Here is an 18068-nt window from a genome sequence, read left to right as displayed (position 1 = left end):
ACTGTTTCCTTGTTGTCCTGATGGTGTGTGTCTGTACTGTGTGTGATGTTTAAACTGGGAAGCTGGGGCTTTGAGGATTTCTGTGCGCTTGCTGGAGGAGGAGTGGAGGAGGATCAGTATCAGGAGGAGGGTGTGTGTGTGTGAGGGGGAAGAAGGGCTCGAGGTTTCCGGTATTGGGAGAGCATCTTCACCGGTGGAGAGAGAGGATTCGAGCAGCTCCATACTGATGCTGAGTCAGAGACAGGTGGATCCGTGGGCCTTTGTCTCTGGAGCCTCGGGTGAAGATGGAGGAGCTGGAACACACCTGCCCTCATCCTCGGACGGTGAGACTTGTGTAGTCGGTGTGTGTGTGTGTGTGTGTGTGAGAGATGTAACCTAAAATTGTTACAAACATCCGCCACATGTCCCAGATGTTCAACGCTTTGCTTCCATCAGAACTGCATGCTGACCTCTAGTCTGTCCACCTCCTTCTCACCTTGTGCAAAGTGATGAGTGATGCATTTTCTTTACGTTCTTTATGCAACCACGGAGACTGATCTCGCTTTAATAATGCGTCTTATCTGAACTACATTTTCATTATTTCACATTGCATCATGCGCGTGCTTACGGTGGATGTGCAGGAGACGACACTCCCCAGACAGTTCCTGAGTAAACAGATGGTCACTGTGCTATCCTGAGGGTGTTGAAGTTAGACTGCAAAATACGATGCAGAGATATTATACACTATAGGTCGTTAAAAATAACACATGGAGTCATGAGAATCATGCACGATATACATTAAATATATTATGACTTTTTCATCTCTGTATCATTTCTCCTGCTGTTCTGGAGCTAGACTCCGAGTCCTGTGTCGTTTGCGAATGAGTCGACTCAAAGAGACATTTGTTAAATATTTATCAGTAGCATATTACTTGTTTGTTAAATATTTATCAGTAGCATATTACTGTTTCTGATACTAATCACATACTACTGATTATAAATTTCTAATGCAATGCTAATCGAGTGACTGAAATTTATCCGGTGAATCATGAACACCCGAGTCGTTTGGCACAGAGGGAGTTTTAGTACGAATCTCCGTTTAAATTTAGTTGCAAAGTGTTAAAAATATTATTGTTTTAACGAACTGAAAACTTTATCAAGCAATATAAACAACCGTTAAGCAAAAATAAAACAAAACAACAATGTTAATGAATCATTTGAAATAGTCGACTCTCGTTAATGAGCCGAGTTGAGTGTTCTGACTCACATAAAAGTAGAGGAATTCCCATTACTGTAGTCTGCCACTAAGAATGATTTGTCGGCACTTCCTGGTGCTTTAGTGATGTGTGTGTGTGTGTGTCCTTCCTCTATCCTCATGTCTGTAGTCAGTGAACAGATGGAGAGGTAGAGTTCCTGGATTATGGTTGATGGACTTTATTGATCTGTAAGAGTCTTGTTACAAACAGAAAAGCACAGCGCATGAATAAAATAAAAAAAAGGACTGCATGCGAACAACACAACAGGAAAACCTTACTTAGAAGATTTTTAGAGATTGCAGTGAAGATGTGTTTGTAAGTCTAGTGACACCCGAGTGTTAGGTCCAGATGTAGTGTTTGCTCCGGTTTAATTCTCGTGTCTGCACTGATACAGAGGAACTCTTAATCTTTCTTACATTTTAAAACATTAGTTTTTCACTCTTTCCTATTTTCCCTTCTTATTTTTTCTCATTCTTTTTTCTCCTAAACTTTCTCACTTTGAGTATTATCAGTCTTCTATATTTTTTAATCATTTTTTCCACTCTTGTTGTCGTTCTCTCCCTTTCTTTCTTTTGGTTAAACTGTTTCATAACTTCATACATACACCGATCAGCCATAAAATTATAACCACCTGCCTAATATCGTGTCTGTCCCCCTTTTGCTGCCAAAACAGCCCTGACCCATCCAGACATGGACTCCACTAGATCCCTGAAGGTGTGCTGTGGTATCTGGCACCAAGATGTTAGCAGCAGATCCTTTAAGTTGTGTTAGTTGTGAGGTAGAACCTCCATGACCTTAAAGGATACTTACAGGACTTAAAGGATACTTTTGATAGATACTGACCACTGCAGACCGGGAACACCCCACAAGAGCTGCAGTTTTGGAGATGCTCTGATCCAGTGGTCTAGCCATCACAATTTGGCCCTTCATCAAACTCACTCAAATCCTTACACTTGTCCATTTTTCCTGCTTCTAACTTCAACTTTGAAGACAAAATGTTGACTTGCTGCCTAATATATCCCACCCACTAACAGGTGCCATGATGAGGAGATCATCAGTCTTATTCACTTCACTGGTCAGTGCTCACAGTGTTATGGCTGACCGGTGTATATTTATTCTTCAATTTCACATTCCTCTCATCTATTGTCTCTTTTTTTCTCCTTACATGCACACTAATTCTTTTAAAAAATCTACTGATATGTTTTTCCCCACACACTCGACTCACTTGCTCTTGTTTTTGTTCTCCAGACTCTCACAGAACCCGCCATATTTGCCCAGGAGACGAGCTGCGAGTGTCGAGCGCCCCATGAGAAGCTGAGTGTTGAACAGGCTCGACTCGGCACTCCCGGTCAGTCTGCTTTATCTCTCCTCTGTTTTTCCTCTCCTCCTCCCATTCAGCCAGATGAATCAGCTCCTGAGGTTACTGCAGGTCAGGAGCAGAGGGCTTTCAGATGGGTTCTGCACACTCAGGGGCCCATGGGGAAGTTGGCACCAGGTTTTCTTTCACACCATAACCCAGAGATTCTACCTTCACCCATGAAACCTTTTACACACCAGAGACGAGCCTCAGAGCCTCTAATCAATTAAATCTGCAAAAAGATGGAGGATCATGATCCATGTAAATAAAGCAGGGGATCTTAAAAAAGATGTCTCAATGAATTTTTGGGAGATTCTTAGGATTTTTACAAAAGTGATGCCAGGGAAGAACCTTTACATGGTGGATCGTTAACTAACACGTGTCCATCATGTGGACAGATTTTTGCAGTAGAAAATGATTATTCATTTCGAAAGCAACAACCAAAAACAGTTTAATAAATTATTTTATTTTCTTCAGTAAACAGACTTCAGGATCACGCTGATTGATGATGTAAACAGTGTTGAATGTAGTTATAATTTTTTTAATCACAAGTCTTAATGTTAGGAAGGAAGAAAAAACAGAAAAATGTTGAAGAATGAATTTTTTTTTATATTTAATTAAAGTTATATTTATTTTACATTTATTTATTTTTCTGCAAACCCTTAACGTTTTGGCATTTCTCCCGCAGTGGACCGTCCAGTACGCGTGTATGCAGATGGGATTTTTGATCTTTTCCACTCCGGCCACGCCCGAGCGCTGATGCAGGCCAAGAATCTCTTCCCCAACACGTACCTGATCGTCGGAGGTGACTTCTTCAGTGTGTTTTATTTGAACAGCTGCAGTGTGTGTGTGTGTGTGTGTGTGTGCTTTGTTTTTACTGTTTCGCTTTCCGTCCAGTTTGCAGCGATGAACTCACTCACAAGTACAAGGGCTTCACGGTGATGACGGAGGAGGAGCGTTACGAAGCATTACGACACTGTCGCTACGTGGATGAGGTGGTGAGAGACGCTCCCTGGACCCTCACGCAGGAGTTCCTGGAGAAACACAAGGTTCACTTCACCTTTATGCTTTAAAGGAGCGGTTCGTAATGTTTAGCACCCCCTGTGTCTGCTTCACACCCTGCATGAGAGGAAAATTGGATAAGGATAAAATTTAATGGCAAAAATTAACTAAAAAAATAAAGAATTTGTCAATAAAATAATTTGTAAGGAGAATTTAACTGCAAAAAAATAAAAAAATAAAAAAGCATGAATTGTCTACAAATTAAAATAATGCAAAAAGAATAGAGAAAGAATGGAATTTATCTAAAAGAAATAATAAAAAAATGTTTGTAAGACTAACAAGAATCACAAAAACAACTTTACCTTTTAAGGAAATGGGGCGGAGCTAAGTATAGTATTTCTTCTGGCTGGGGGCAGAGCTAACTTGCAAGATTCATTCATGCTCAGTAGTAAAAAAATAAGTTCAGCTATAACTTAAAACATTACAAACTGCTTCAGATCTTTAACATATTTAACATTTCACCAATAAATCTCCCTCAGATTGACTTTGTGGCCCATGATGATATCCCATACTCCTCGGCTGGATCTGAGGACGTGTACAAACATATAAAGGAGGCAGGTGAGAAAACCTCTTCTTATAAATCAGTGTGTGTGCGTGTTTGTGTGTGTACACGTGTGCATCAGGCCTAGTCTAACACATGTGAGTGTCTCAGGGATGTTTGTGCCCACTCAAAGGACAGAGGGAATTTCCACATCTGACCTGATCACTCGTATCGTGCGAGATTACGACGTTTACGCCAGACGCAACCTGGAGCGAGGATACACAGCCAAGGAGCTGAACGTCAGCTACATCAACGTAAACTCTCCACACACACACACACACACATTTCATTAACACCCACTGAATGCAATACACAGATCTCTGTTGTAATGGTCACACTGACCCATCCGGACAGGAGAAGAAATACCGTTTGCAGAACCAGGTGGACAGGATGAAGGAGAAGGTGCGGACGGTGGAGGAAAAATCCAAACACTTTGTGTACCGTGTGGAGGAGAAGAGTCACGACCTGATCCAGAAGTGGGAGGAGAAATCACGAGAGTTTATCGGGAACTTTCTGGAACTTTTTGGTCCTGATGGCACGTGGGTAAGAGCCTGATAACTCCTCATTTTAGTTTTTAAACTGGACAAAGTTTTATTACATCGCCCTGTGGCTGCAATAGTTTACTTAAATCACAAAAGAACATTTTCTGAAATGTTATTAGATAATTGTTATTCTGAATCAGGTATCTTCCTGTCTTTCTCAGAAGCAGATGTTTCAGGAGCGCAGTGGTCGTATGATCCAGGCGTTCTCTCCCCGCGGTTCTCCCAGCAGCAGTCCCCCCAGGGATTTCTCTCCGTCCCGCTCTCCGTCTCCTCCGTCCCGCTGGGCCGTACCGAGGACCTCGCCTCCCAGTTCTCCCAAAGGTGCCTCGGCCTCCATCAGCAGCATGAGCGAGGGAGACGAGGACGAGAAGTGAGGACGAGAAGTGAGGACGAGGAGCGAGGACTCACACACCCAAAACACACACACACCTTTCTCCTTTACCTGTACACTCCAGCAGTGACGAGCTCCACGAGTCTCCTCTTAGACAAAAGAAAATTGTAAATATGCTGTATGCAATCGGAGACCAATCGCGTCCTCTCGAGCTTTTCTGATTTTAACCAGTTCACATGAAAGCCATTGATTTATTCTCTTTAGCAGAGAGGAGATGATGATGTAGATAAGAGATAAGGGCGAGGAGCGTGTGAGTGATCTGCCTTTTCTTGCTCAGGTTTGACTGAAAGACCGTCCATGTAAAGTACTGTACATCTCTGTCTGAGGTTTTCATTTGCTTCTTTAAGGACAGAGAAGAACACTTGAACCTGTTTGTTTCTTCAGACACTTGATCATATCTGTTATTATCAGATCATTAAAGGAACAGTTTGGACAAAACACACACACACACACGTCCTGCTTAATGCTGAATGTAGAGGATGAGCTGAGACACGTTTCACTGTCCGACATCTGCTTCGTTAGTTTTGGGTCAGTGATCTGTTTCACTCTCACCGCAGTTTCACCAGCACTGACATCTGAATGGAGATTTTCTCAATTTTATGCAAATTAGGTAAAATATAAAAAAGTGATAAATCCAAATTTAGACCAACCCCATGCTCCCTGTGATGCAACACACTAAAAAAACAATGGACAGGCCACATCTAAACACACCAATAGCAGCGCTAGCAACACATTGTGCTGCTTGTAAATTTGGTCAGAAATTAAATCACTCATACACTGACAAACTCCGCCTTCAGGCCACGCCCCTTACACTAGCCTGTTCCTCCAGTCACTGAGGAGATGCAGCTATAGGATGATTTACACCACATTTAGTGCACAGGGTTAAACTGGGACCAGTACAGGGTGGTTAATGGTTAGAAACAGTTTAAGTCATCAGACTCCCAGTTTAAACATCTCTTAGCTGTCTGAAAACTCTGCATTTGCATATATATTTTTGTCCAAATTGCTCCTACAATATGCAGTGACATTATTAGGGGCCGAGATGCTGGAATTTAGAAAAGCCGTTTTGTTTTAAATTATTGTATCAACATCTGCATCAACATCTGTCGTGGCAACGTGACTGCTACCTCCACATCCAGCTCCAGCTTCCATCTGCGATCAAATTCATGTCCGAAATCATTAGAGACGAGATTGTCGGTGGAAAGGATCAGACAGACGGCTCACGTGTCATTAAACGTCTAATCGTTAAAACCTTATGGCTAGTGCCGACGTGGCCGTGTCGTAAACGCTAACGTTAACGCAGTGCTCCATGGAATCACATGCCCTGGATGCAAACTTGCACTGTGTACAAACCCGTGTACAGACGCGTCGTTTGGTTCACGTGTTATTTTATACCTACATCTGGAAATGACTAAACGTGAATAAACGAGTGTGAAAATGGAGAGAGAGGTGTGGATGGATGATGCGTACAGGGTGAAGAAGGCAACGAGACCAGGCAGCTGAGACACTTTTATTAAATTGGTCACATGGATGATGGAATAAACAATAAACCACTATAAACCACAAGAACACAACAGAGGCAGAACATCGGGTGAATCATTGCGTTTTGCTTTAATGCAGTTAAACACGGGAAACCGCCACGATCCGGACAAACACGTGAAGCCTACAGCTGGCTGAAGCAGTGGGAATGATTTCAGATATTTATTTTATGCTGTTGCAGGAAAATAATCAAGCGGCTTTTCTGTGACCAGCCTGACGCTGATTCCTTTCCTGCCAGTGTTTTATTCCTCTTACACCACAGCGGAATGTCAGCCATGACACTTTTATACTGGTTAAAGAACGACATGTTGTACTTTTTAAATGTTTATAGTTCACAAAACACGTTAGCTCCTGTTCTCATTTACGTTACAGCAGCTATAAACTAAAACAAATGGGAAAAAAAAATACAAAAACCTACAGCTTCCTGTCTAACGTTAAGGAGAAACCGTACAGAAGCGTAACCTCCTCCGACGCTCGAGACTCCTTCTGTTAATAAACGTTAATGAAGAAATGATAGAATCGTGTCTCTGAAGCTATAGAAATGTTACGTATGACAGTGAGCGGGTGCGTTCATATAAACCTGTGATTCGTCCACGCTAGGTTGCAGCCATGCGGTCAGAAAGTTAATCAACACCTTCTGACCGATCAGAACAGAGAATTTAACAGCACTGTGGTATAAACACACACACACACACACACACACACACACACATATATATATATATTTAGAATGATTTGCTACATACATGCTGGTTTCCGCTAATCAGAGGAATGACGTTGATTTTCTACAGAATGAATTTGTGTTAAATGATTTCGTTAACCCTTTCATCAGGTCACAGAGACGGGGAGGAGTTTTAAAAGCTGCAGAATCAGTCGCTCCCGATAAACAAACCCGACTGTGATTACTGTATATTTGCATAAAGGTCGCTAGCAGCTGATTTCTAAACGCTAACGGGGAGAAAACGAGCAGGTTGTAGATCTACTCGTCACTCTCGCGAAAAAAGCCGAGAAATATAAAGATAAAAAAAAAGAATAAAAAAAATCTCTTTTCTCCCAGTTTCCACACACATAAATAGTGTATTATTTATTCTTCATAAAGTTCTGGAGCTCCACAGTGCTGTGTTGTTCATACCGGCGTGTCTCGAGTGGTTTTCTCACACTTCAGTGGCTGCTTGTGGTTCGCAAACCCGCTTTTTTTAAAAAAAGTAATTATTCACAGGAAGCTCAATTGTTTATTTTTAATACCCTGAAACCTTTTCTTTATGGCAGTCACAGCTCTATTTGCACGTCCCTTGAAATTGCAACCTAATAAATAATTTTAAATTAATAACTCTTTAGCGAGTTCTCTCTAACTGGATCCTGCATCATTTTACCGAAGGTCCTTCTCCTGCGCCTTTGACCTTTAACCTCTTCTGTCTCTCATAATCGCCTGGGATTGGTCACGGCAGCGTGGTGAGCCAATAAGACCTGACTGATATTTTTCTCCTGTCAGATACTGAAATGCAGTTTGTGAAAACACTTCCCTCTTTTACTTTCCCTTTCTGATGTTAACGTGAGCGAGGAGACGTGACGTTACTATGGTGGCGCTGCAGACAGGAAGTCAGGGGAAGTCTTCTATCTGAGGCAACTCTGCTCTCTCTCATCACCAGGGGGCGCTGTGATGGAGAAGAGGGAAAGTGTAGAGGGTGTGCTGAGGGATGCTCTCACACACACACACACACACACACACACAAACACACACAGTGAGAGACAGAGAGAGCTCGCAGTCGAAAGGGAAGGATTTATCTCTTTGCTTTGTACTTGGAGGCGTCCCGCGGCTCTTTGCTCGGGTTACTCCAGTCGTCTGCCCCCGGGCCTCCCTGATAGTGTCTCCAGGCCGACTTGTTAAAAACCGGCAGCCGCTCAAATGACTCGCTGGAGAGAGCCTGAGAGAGAGAGAAAGAGGGAGAGGGAGAGAGAGAGAGAGAGAGAGAGAGAAAGAGGGAGGGAGAGAGAGAGAAATAGAGAGAAAAAGAGAGAGAAAGAAAGAGAAAAAAAGAGAACGAGAGAGAGAGAGAGATTAAAATCTATCCACAAATAATAGATATAATAATAATAGACCCCTGGGTGGATTTACAAAAATAAATAAATAAATCCCTAGCTTACAGTTTTTGCTTGAAATTGTGTTTATATGAATATTTTTTATTAATACATTTTTACAAATAATACATTTTTAGAAACAAAAAAAAATCCCAAAGATGAAAGATTAGGCTACAAAAAAAACATCTCATGGATCCTTCTTCCAGCTTAATAAATTAATTAAAAAAATTATAATCAGTAGTACTCAGAGTAATCTTAACCACTTGACTAAAGCATAATATCAAGAACATTAATAATAATAATAACAATAATAATAATAATAATAATAATGATGATGATGACAATGATGAAGAATATTATCGATAATGAAGTGTCTCTTGACTAAATTTCCTGTAAATACATTAATAAATAAATAAAATAACCAAATAAACGCTTAAATAAATGAACATCACATCTACATTTATAAAACTTCATTCTGTTAAATTTATCAATGTAATGAAGTTTAATTCTCCTCTGTAACGGTCAGTACATGTGTAAAGGTTTCTAGTCTGGTGTTTATACATGGCGCTGACCTTCAGGTAGATGACCGCGTCCGTCCCGACGCCTTCCATGGAGTACAGCTGCAAATCACCCTGAAAATATCGAGCGTAGAGTCTGGAGATTGGCAAACCATGTCCGAATCCGGCCTGGACAGAGGCAGGGACAGACGCAGGGACACATTTATATTAGAAAGTGACATTTTATTAGGAACAGCTAACATGGAGCTACAGAAGAACCTGTATGTTCAGTGGTAGTAGAGGTTTAGTTTACTGTAGTTAGGTTGTAGTTAAGTTGTAGCTGCACTGTTCTTACCAGTGGAACCCGTTTGGAGTTTAGACTGGGTGTTGGGGCAGTGGAGTATGTGTAATTAAAGAGCCTGTCGATCTTCCTCAGAGGTACACCTCCACCCCGGTCGCTGATCTACACACACACACACACACACACACACACACACACTACATATTACTGTATTCTCAGAATGAAGACATTTTTGACCTTGAGCTGCAAAGTGGAAAAAAACATGCATGCCTCCGGGGTCATCTTTTATCAGCAGTGATCTGGGCAGCTACCGGTGATGAGTGATGAACACAGAGACGTGCCAAGTGTGTGACTGACCTTTATAGATAGATCCTCCTTCCCCAAGGTCACTTTAGCCTTAATGGGTGGAAGATCATCTTTATTTTCTTCATTATGTTCCACTGTGGCTCGCATTGCATTCTACACACACACACAACATTATACACACACAATATAAAGGTTAAACAACCTGTGAAGTTAGGGCTGGCCTTAGGGATTGAGCTGTCAATCATGTGTACTCATTACCATATTAGGCCACACCCTCTCAGATCAACTGAATATTGTACCAGTTTTAACAGATTAAAATTATTTGTAAAATTTATTGTGTTCAAATGATTGTGTTATCCACAGAGTCCTTCATCACTGAGAATCTAATTATCTACTAATATATATTAATATAATATATTCATTATTATTTTTTATCATCACCAGAACACAAGAAATCATTCATTTAATAAATCTTCAGAATATATCTGCTCTGATCCTGAGGATCTGTGACCTGCTCCAATAAACTGCAGTCAATAAAACTTTACAGTCCAAAGGTTGAAAGCGATAACGTCTGAAGGATGATTAAGGCGGAGATAAAGAGTGTGTTCATGATGTTTTTCCTGGCTTTGATCCAGATCATAAACCCTGTGTGTGTGTGTGTGTGTTTTACCTTGAAGAGCTCGAACAGCATGTGGAACAGATGAGACGGCACATAAACGGCCTGGATGGGTTTGTCAGGAGCTTTAGCTGGAACAGGTTTTAAAAAAACGTTAAAAAGGAAAGAAAGGTTTTATGATTGTATTTTTATTTTTACAGACTGCTATCACCATGGCAACGCCTGGACTATGCTAAATACTGATTGAAAGCATTAGCTTGTTAAAAAGCATTAGTTCATTTTATGCTTAAAAAAAATCAACTGTTACTCTTTAAGTGCAAAATAGAGCAAAGAAAGAAAGAAAGAAAGAAAGAAACATCTTAACAGATGACCACAGGGTTAATTTGATGTTTTCTTAAAAGTTTTTATTAAAAAATGAAAAGAGATTTAAAGGCTAAATTGAATCACAATCATGAAATCCTCTGAATATTGGCGCCGCCTCTACGCTGCGTGTGACATCACTCGTGTGTAGGTAATTAAATCTCGTTAATGGGCTGTATACAGTGCGTACCGTTAAACTCTGTGATCTTCAGCGCCGGGGCGTTGGGGTAGTACTGCTCACACAGCATTTTAGCCATCTCATAGGCATCTGAAACCCCAACACAGGGCGTGAACCATAGCGCAGCAGAACAGCTGATCAGACATCGTTAAACTTATCGTTGTTAAAGAGGAGAAAAGACAAAGGCGGAGCTCACCGTTAACCACGTCGGCTACGTTACACGCGGGGTCGATGCTGCCGATGTGTTTGGGATGTGCCGGGTTTGTGTCGTTACCGAACAGCAGAGCTGAAACCAACAGATCATCAGTTATTACAATGATACTGTAGAAAAATAACCGACGAACATCTCTACATCTTTATCTGCATATAGACAGCAAGAGCATAGGAATATGTACAAATATGCAAAATATGCAAATAAAAATGCTGACATGTCAGATATCGGATTTAGAAATGAATGCTAACCGGATCATTCTGGAACGCTGTTAACATCCACTTGTCATTTTACACCAGCAAATCAATCACTTCCTGGATCTATACATGTGCATTAATATGCAAATCTGAATATACTCTTCTCATCAAAACTCACCCCCATCCAACCGCCCCTCTATGTGATGCTATCTATGTAGCCACCCCAACAATGGACTTTTCTCACTGTTGAGGTCAGGGAAGCGCTTCCGCTCCCTGAAGGCCAACACTGAGAGACTGAGGAGAACCTTCTTCCCGCAGGCTATACGGTCTCTCAATCAGAACTTCACATAGGACTCAGCTGATTAGACCTACTATGCTCCTACATACGTGTTGGAAAACTCCAACCAACCACACCAGACATTTTCACATTTGCACATTACAGGACTGTGGTACACAATAAACAACACACAAATGTACATCTGCACATTTGCACATATCAGGACTGTGCACACAATACAAAAACATAAACATACATGTTGCACAGTCTGCTCCCGTTTACACACAAAGAGGACTTTTACACATCTGCACTTTAAAGATGGACAATACCACTGCTCTCATCACCTCATTCCACTTCGTGACCACCCCGTACTGCTGCTGTCTGCACCTTGGAGACTATCGCACACTACACACTATTCACTATTAACACAGTTGTTACATTTTACACTTCCTATATATATTCTATTTTATATACATATTCTATATACATATATACCCTGTCTTACTTTATTTATATTTATTATATTTTATTCTATTTTTATTCTATTTTATTTTTACCTACTGTGAACTTGTTGTTTTTATATTTTATATTTCGTATTTTTCGTTTAATTCGTATTTTTATATTTTATATTTCGTATTTTTATATTTTATCCTTGTCTTTTTTTTGTCCTTACTCCTTTTTCCTTTTAGGGTCATAACAGTGGTGTAAGCATTTCACTGCATATCACACTGTGTACCATTATGTATGTGACATAAAATTTGAATTTGTCTCAAATTCATGTAGATGTGAAACCCTGCTTTACAACATTAGCACACAGCTAGCAGGTTAGATAGCTGCTAGTATGCTAATTCATCTCTTGATTCACATCGTTATAAAACAGACGGTGGAGTCAATGCAAATAGATTCATTTAGATTAATTAGATTGATTATTAGAAAAATGTATTGCCTAAAGCTATGAGGTTAGCATCTGCATGCTACACTGTCAGTTTCCTAATTTGCATATCGCACCTGATTGGTTCAAGACTATTTTGTGACATCACTAAATAAGGTCATATGTAGCTCTGCCCCTTATTCATACAGAATTAGTGAGAAAGTCTCTGTATTAAAACATGAAAATGTCTCGTGAAAGACAATACAACTCATTTCTCCCAAATATTCTAGATGTACAGAATCAGAATCAGCTTTTAGGAAGAGTTTCAGCGTTACGGAGCGGAGCATCGTTCCTGATGTGGGTGTGTTTTATCAGCTGGACCGGGTTTTGGGAGAAGCTCAGACGGAGCATGTGTGGGAGCCGGAGCTGAGAGTGTGTGGAATAAATAAGTAACGTACTGTGCTGGTTGATGAGCATGCGGAAGGAGATTCGGTTGGTGTAGAAGCGATCCAGGAAATACTGAATGTTGGAGCTGACGAACGGGTCGAAGCCGAACTTCTCCTTGTACTCGATCACGCCCTGGGCCATGGTGGGGACCACATCGTTGTGTCTGTTCCTGATCTCGATAAGAACCTCCAGAAAGCTGCGAGGTGGAAAAGCATGGAAACGAATCAGTCATCTAAGCAGGGATTTAAACCCGCTAGAAACACCGACCTCTACCTTAAAATAAATAAATAAATAAAAATCCCTGTTCCAGGTTAACCTCAGACTGTCCCAAAGCACTGAGACTGGAGACTCCTTCCACACGTGTTACATAAACATCTCCTTAATTTAAGAGAACTTCACCAAATCTATGGTTTATCTGAATGCGCTGAGGTGGCGTGTGAATGAGTTGTTGCTATGGAAATGACTGCTTTGGAAACGCATCAGAGCGAGGGCGTTAATACAAACCCGTGAGCTGAGCTACAGCCCGAGTCGTCCTGTTACAGAAAACTAATCAGTGTTTCAGGATTTCTAGAATTCAACAGCGCTGGGATATGATGAATATTAATGAACTTCTTTATGAATATTAATGACAGGTGGGTGGAGTCAGGGAAAACTGACAACGAGATGGAGTGGAAGGACTGACGAGCAATTTGTTAAAAATACTGATCAAAGATTTTAGACTTCAGATGTGTTTTATAGTTGGTTGAGAATACAAAAAAAGCTAAAGTGATAATGACCGCATGTGTGTCCAGGAGCTGAAACTTAACAAAAAAAAAAAAAACTGATGATGCTCACTCGTTCAGGGCGTGTGGGTTGTCTGGGCTTCGGTTTTCATACTCCAGCAGCTCCAGAAAGCTCTGCATGTACCTGTTGATGTCAAAATAACAACGTCCAGTCAGTCACAGGTCACACACACACACACACACATACACACTCTAGCCTGAGATCCACCCACCATTTCTGCACCAGTCTGACGGAGGGCTGACTCAGCAGTTTGTCCGGCAGCAGGTTGACCTCCCGCATGGTGTTGGCCAGTCGCACGGGCAGCTCCTTCCTCAGGAACATGTACGAGGTTTTTTCGCATGCATTGTCCCTTCCTGGAAATGTACAAAAAAATAATAAACATCTGCATGAAATCAACGGCTCACTCCGATCATGAAGATGTGGAGTCTAAACGCCTTTTTCATTTATATAACAATTCAAACAAACCAACTTTTAACAAATTGGTCACTTTTTTCATTTTCAGATGCCAAAATTCTAATTTCTTAGTTGCAGACAGTTTTCAATAAATGGACAATAAACGAAATCTTTATTATTATTATAGTCATACTCTCTAAACCACAGCGCTCCTTAATTCTGGATTCTGATTGGTCAGACCCTGGTCACTGTGATTTCTACAGTCTCCAGCGTCACTGCTTCGGTGAAACTTTGTGATTTTCCTAGCTGTGATTTTCTTTCGGAGCATCTTAAAAAATGAACACAGATTTTCCTCTGAGTTGTTCTGAGACGTGTCGAGAAGTTTCCCTCAAAACAATGACAAAAAACTCAGACATTTAAAAAAATTGCTTCAGCAAAATCATCCCATGATGCAACAGGAAATTTCAGACGGAGCACAAAACAACATCTGACGACAGTCTGTAGAGAAAACGGTACCTTTAAACTAAATCACACACTGAAGGCTTTTTAATGGACGAAGCTTTACTTCACAGCATGATGGAATTTCTCTGCTCTGTCATTTACAGGCCACAGCGCACACACACACACACACACACACACACACACACAACATGAAGGATGTCCCCTGCTGCCTGATTGCTGACTCAGGACACTGAGGTTTAACTACAAAATGTGTTCATCTAATGAGAGAAAGAGAGAGAGAAAGAGAGAGAGAGAGAATGTTGGGAACGAGTTTAAACAAGTGCTGCATGTGACAAGTGGCACGTACACGAGCACACACACACACACACACACACACATTAATTATACATCAGGCTGATGATGAGATGATGAATGAAATGGGCTTTGACTCTCAGGGCGACTCTTTTTTCCACTGGAATATGAATCATCATTAAAGGACCAGTGTGTTTATTACACAGTAATAAACAGTTAATATAAAATGCTGGAGCTTTATGGAAATCTAACACTGAAAAAAATACATTTCTGTAGCATCACGTAAAACATTCTTATTCTGCGACCAATCAGCTTTCAGTCATTGTGTCACATGACCTCACAGAAGCTCTAAAAATCTACAGAAGCAAAAAAGGAGAAACAATAAAAAATATATTTTATACTTTGACTTAAAACTCATTTACCTTTTCTTTTTTTCAGATAAAAAATAATCAGCTATAATTAGACCTAGGGAGGAGCTCCAGGTCATACATTGTTCTCTAATTATTTGCATATTAGACATGATTGGCTTGAACCTTATTTTGTGACATCACTCATAGCCCCGCCTCCAAATCAGTTTTTATGCACAAGCACTGAGAAGGTCTCGGGTTCAAAATCACCAACACATTTATTTTTACAAACGAATCAAAAGATTTAGAGTCAGATTCCAAGTCGGACAAGAGTCAGATTCAGGGTCAGATTCAGAGTCAGAGTTGGATTCAGAGTCGGAGTCGGATTTAGAGTCAGATTCAGTGTCACAGTCAAAGTCAGAGTCGGATTCAGAGTCAAAGTCGGATTTAGAGTCAGATTCAGGTTCAGTCTCCTGGATGAGTTCAAATAGCTCAACATTACACTTTAGAGATCAGGGCTGTGTGTGTGTGTGTGTGTGTGTTTTGTTTAGTTTTTTTTCACACATTAATAATGAATTTACTTTTAATAATTATACTGAGGCTACAGTGAAGGATTTCTAAGGTAAGAAACATCAGGCATGTTGATGAGTTTTAGGCAACAAAATAAACAAATATCTGCCAACTCCTTTGTTCCTGAGGGCGCACAAACATTTGCTGCAGTAAATAATTTAAATAATAATAAAAAAAAAACTTTCATTCTCCTAAATAACTTCTAACCTTCTCCTTAAGCCCTGCAGCAGCTATAAGAAGGTAAATACTGGAATTTGTGTCCAGGACAGAGTCTTTATCAGAGAGGTTCATCTCTGAGAGCTGGAGAACAATACGGGTAAAATAAACAAACCAGACCATCTCCTGTAACAGTAAACCCATGGACTGCAACAGGACATACAGGGAGAACTACAACAACAACAACAGTCCTCTAAACTCACGAGTCCTCTAAACGTGCACGTGAATACAGACAGAACAATCTATCAGGAACATCGTCAGGTCATAGAGAAGGTTCCGGTATAAATTTGGAATGAATTCTGATATTAATCAGAGCCTAATGCTGTGTGGGAAAAATCTAAATATCTATAAAAACCTTGTACAAACTAATGCACATTAAACCAACCTGCCTTAAAGACCATGTGAAGATCAGATCTGTAAAGAATGGCACAAACAACTAATCCACATTCAGAACAAATAATAATGTAAACATAAACATGTCATCTGTAGCTCCACTTCTGAACACTGCTGACCACACTGTTGACCAATCAGAGTCCAGAATTCAGCAGCGTCGTGGGATAAGATTCTTAATCGCTGAAGCACTTCATAACATTTATATTCAAATGCAGTTTAAAAGCATCGAACAAATCCAGACTCTAGAGTTTACATTCACCATAAATGTTCAGTATCAGTGGCAAAGGTTTAAATAAATAAATAAATAAATAAATAAATAAATAAATAAATAAAGTGTTTTTGCAGAATTCTTCATCCAAGAAACGATTATTTCTCGAGTGTTCTGAGGAAAAGTGTTCCAGAAGATAATATTTTAAATGTTTTCACCACTCCTAATGATGATCTTCATCTCGTCCTTCACTGTGTCAGGCAATAATATATTCATATGGACTATATTAATCAACTTTTTCTGACCAATCAGAATCCAGAATTCAAGAGTGATGCGTTAAGAACAATTAACATCAAAAATCAAACACAAAACAAAGATCTTATCAGGATAACTGATTATTATTATTAGTAGTAGTATTGTTGTTGTTGTTGTTTACACACTACACAATGTAAAAGATTTGCTATGAACGAACATTAGCACTGCTAATAATTAAGCATAACAGATGAGTGAAGGGAAAATGAAAACTTTTGCGTAAATAATCACAATTTTGTCAAAGCCCAGCTTCCATGATGCATCCTGACGAGACTGTGATCAGACTCAGAGTCTAATCTCAATCTGAAAACTGTTCACTGTTAGACATCTAGTGCACTACACAGGGTCCATGGAGAGACTGAGGGACAGAGCAGGGCGAGATCTCCTGCCATAAACATCATTTATTACATTTCTATTTCTACATCCTGACTAAAATGTCACTTACCGAACTCTAGGAACTGCTTGATGGAGAGAGGAGATGGAGAAAACCTGGAGTAATACTCGATCTTTGCAGTGTTGAACAAAAACGCCGACAATCTCATCGTGATAGAATAATTATGTTAAAACACAGCTGCAGTGCTGCTGCTGCTGATGATGATGAAGATGATGATTATACAGAGATAATAATAATAATAATAATAATCTGCCTAATGGTTTTGTTCCGTTTCTGCCATTGAAAGCATCAAAACCGCAAACACAGGCTCTGCTGCTTGTCCTTAAAAATCATACAAACATCCTCGGAAACCAGAGACATTGTCCTCTTCCACCGATCTTCTCCTCTTCCATCACATTAAACACTAAAATATCCCCAAAAATCCCTAAAAAAATAATGATCAGGTATTGTGTGGTTTTTCCCTCTGAACCGTTGTTACTGTGAAACACGGCTGCTTTGATGGACCGCGCCGCGATTGGTTACCTTAGCAACGCGGAAGTGTTGAATCTCGGCTGGTGATTGGTCAGAAACAGACAGGCCCGGCCCTCTTCTCTCCCTTCCTATGCGCTGTCAAGTTTGGTTGCAATCTGAAGTACGCAGCTGTATATCTGTATATCCTGTGCGGCTGCACGTCCTCAGCACGTGCTTTATTA

The 18068-nt window shown here is 40.4% G+C and overlaps 2 protein-coding genes across 3 annotated transcripts; one reads left to right on the top strand and one right to left on the bottom strand.

Moving 5' to 3' along the window:
- Nucleotides 1-6476, top strand: pcyt1ba (phosphate cytidylyltransferase 1B, choline a). 2 transcript variants are annotated; one of them, XM_058375863.1, is made up of 8 exons: nt 1-323; nt 2484-2583; nt 3281-3397; nt 3490-3641; nt 4134-4212; nt 4334-4449; nt 4550-4738; nt 4899-6476. In XM_058375863.1, exons 1-8 carry the CDS (start codon nt 285-287, stop codon nt 5109-5111), a joined length of 1005 nt encoding a protein of 334 aa, XP_058231846.1. In that variant the 5' UTR covers nt 1-284; the 3' UTR covers nt 5112-6476. The 2 variants fall into 2 exon arrangements, with proteins under 2 accessions (XP_058231846.1, XP_058231845.1); XM_058375862.1 differs by having other exon boundaries at nt 4307-4449.
- Nucleotides 6477-6624: 148 nt separating this feature from the next.
- On the bottom strand, nt 6625-17857 carry pdk3a (pyruvate dehydrogenase kinase, isozyme 3a). Its single transcript, XM_058375858.1, has 11 exons — nt 17428-17857; nt 14002-14143; nt 13842-13913; nt 13019-13203; nt 11201-11290; nt 11017-11094; nt 10521-10597; nt 9902-10003; nt 9599-9706; nt 9319-9432; nt 6625-8592 (listed from the first exon to the last, which is right to left on the bottom strand). The coding sequence occupies exons 1-11, from the start codon at nt 17522-17524 to the stop codon at nt 8449-8451; spliced, it is 1209 nt and encodes a 402-aa protein (XP_058231841.1). The 5' UTR covers nt 17525-17857; the 3' UTR covers nt 6625-8448.
- Nucleotides 17858-18068: the final 211 nt, after the last annotated feature.

This window comes from Hemibagrus wyckioides, linkage group LG23 (assembly GCF_019097595.1).
Source record: "Hemibagrus wyckioides isolate EC202008001 linkage group LG23, SWU_Hwy_1.0, whole genome shotgun sequence".
NCBI lineage: Eukaryota > Metazoa > Chordata > Actinopteri > Siluriformes > Bagridae > Hemibagrus > Hemibagrus wyckioides.
Note: the sequence above shows the minus strand (reverse complement) of the source record. Positions and strands in the feature narration are given on the sequence as shown.

Bases quoted from the DNA above. Each gene is read 5' to 3' on its own strand.
- pdk3a (XM_058375858.1), bottom strand. From the start codon at position 17,524: ATGAGATTGTCGGCGTTTTTGTTCAACACTGCAAAGATCGAGTATTAC. The intron at 10,004-10,520 runs GTAAAACACACA...GTGTGTGTGTAG, and splicing joins TGCTGTTCGAGCTCTTCAAG to AATGCAATGCGAGCCACAGT. The intron at 8,593-9,318 runs GTCAGCGCCATG...TCTCTCTCTCAG, and splicing joins ACGCGGTCATCTACCTGAAG to GCTCTCTCCAGCGAGTCATT.
- pcyt1ba (XM_058375862.1), top strand. From the start codon at position 285: ATGGAGGAGCTGGAACACACCTGCCCTCATCCTCGGACG. The intron at 4,450-4,549 runs GTAAACTCTCCA...CCATCCGGACAG, and splicing joins TGAACGTCAGCTACATCAAC to GAGAAGAAATACCGTTTGCA. The intron at 4,739-4,898 runs GTAAGAGCCTGA...TGTCTTTCTCAG, and splicing joins TTGGTCCTGATGGCACGTGG to AAGCAGATGTTTCAGGAGCG.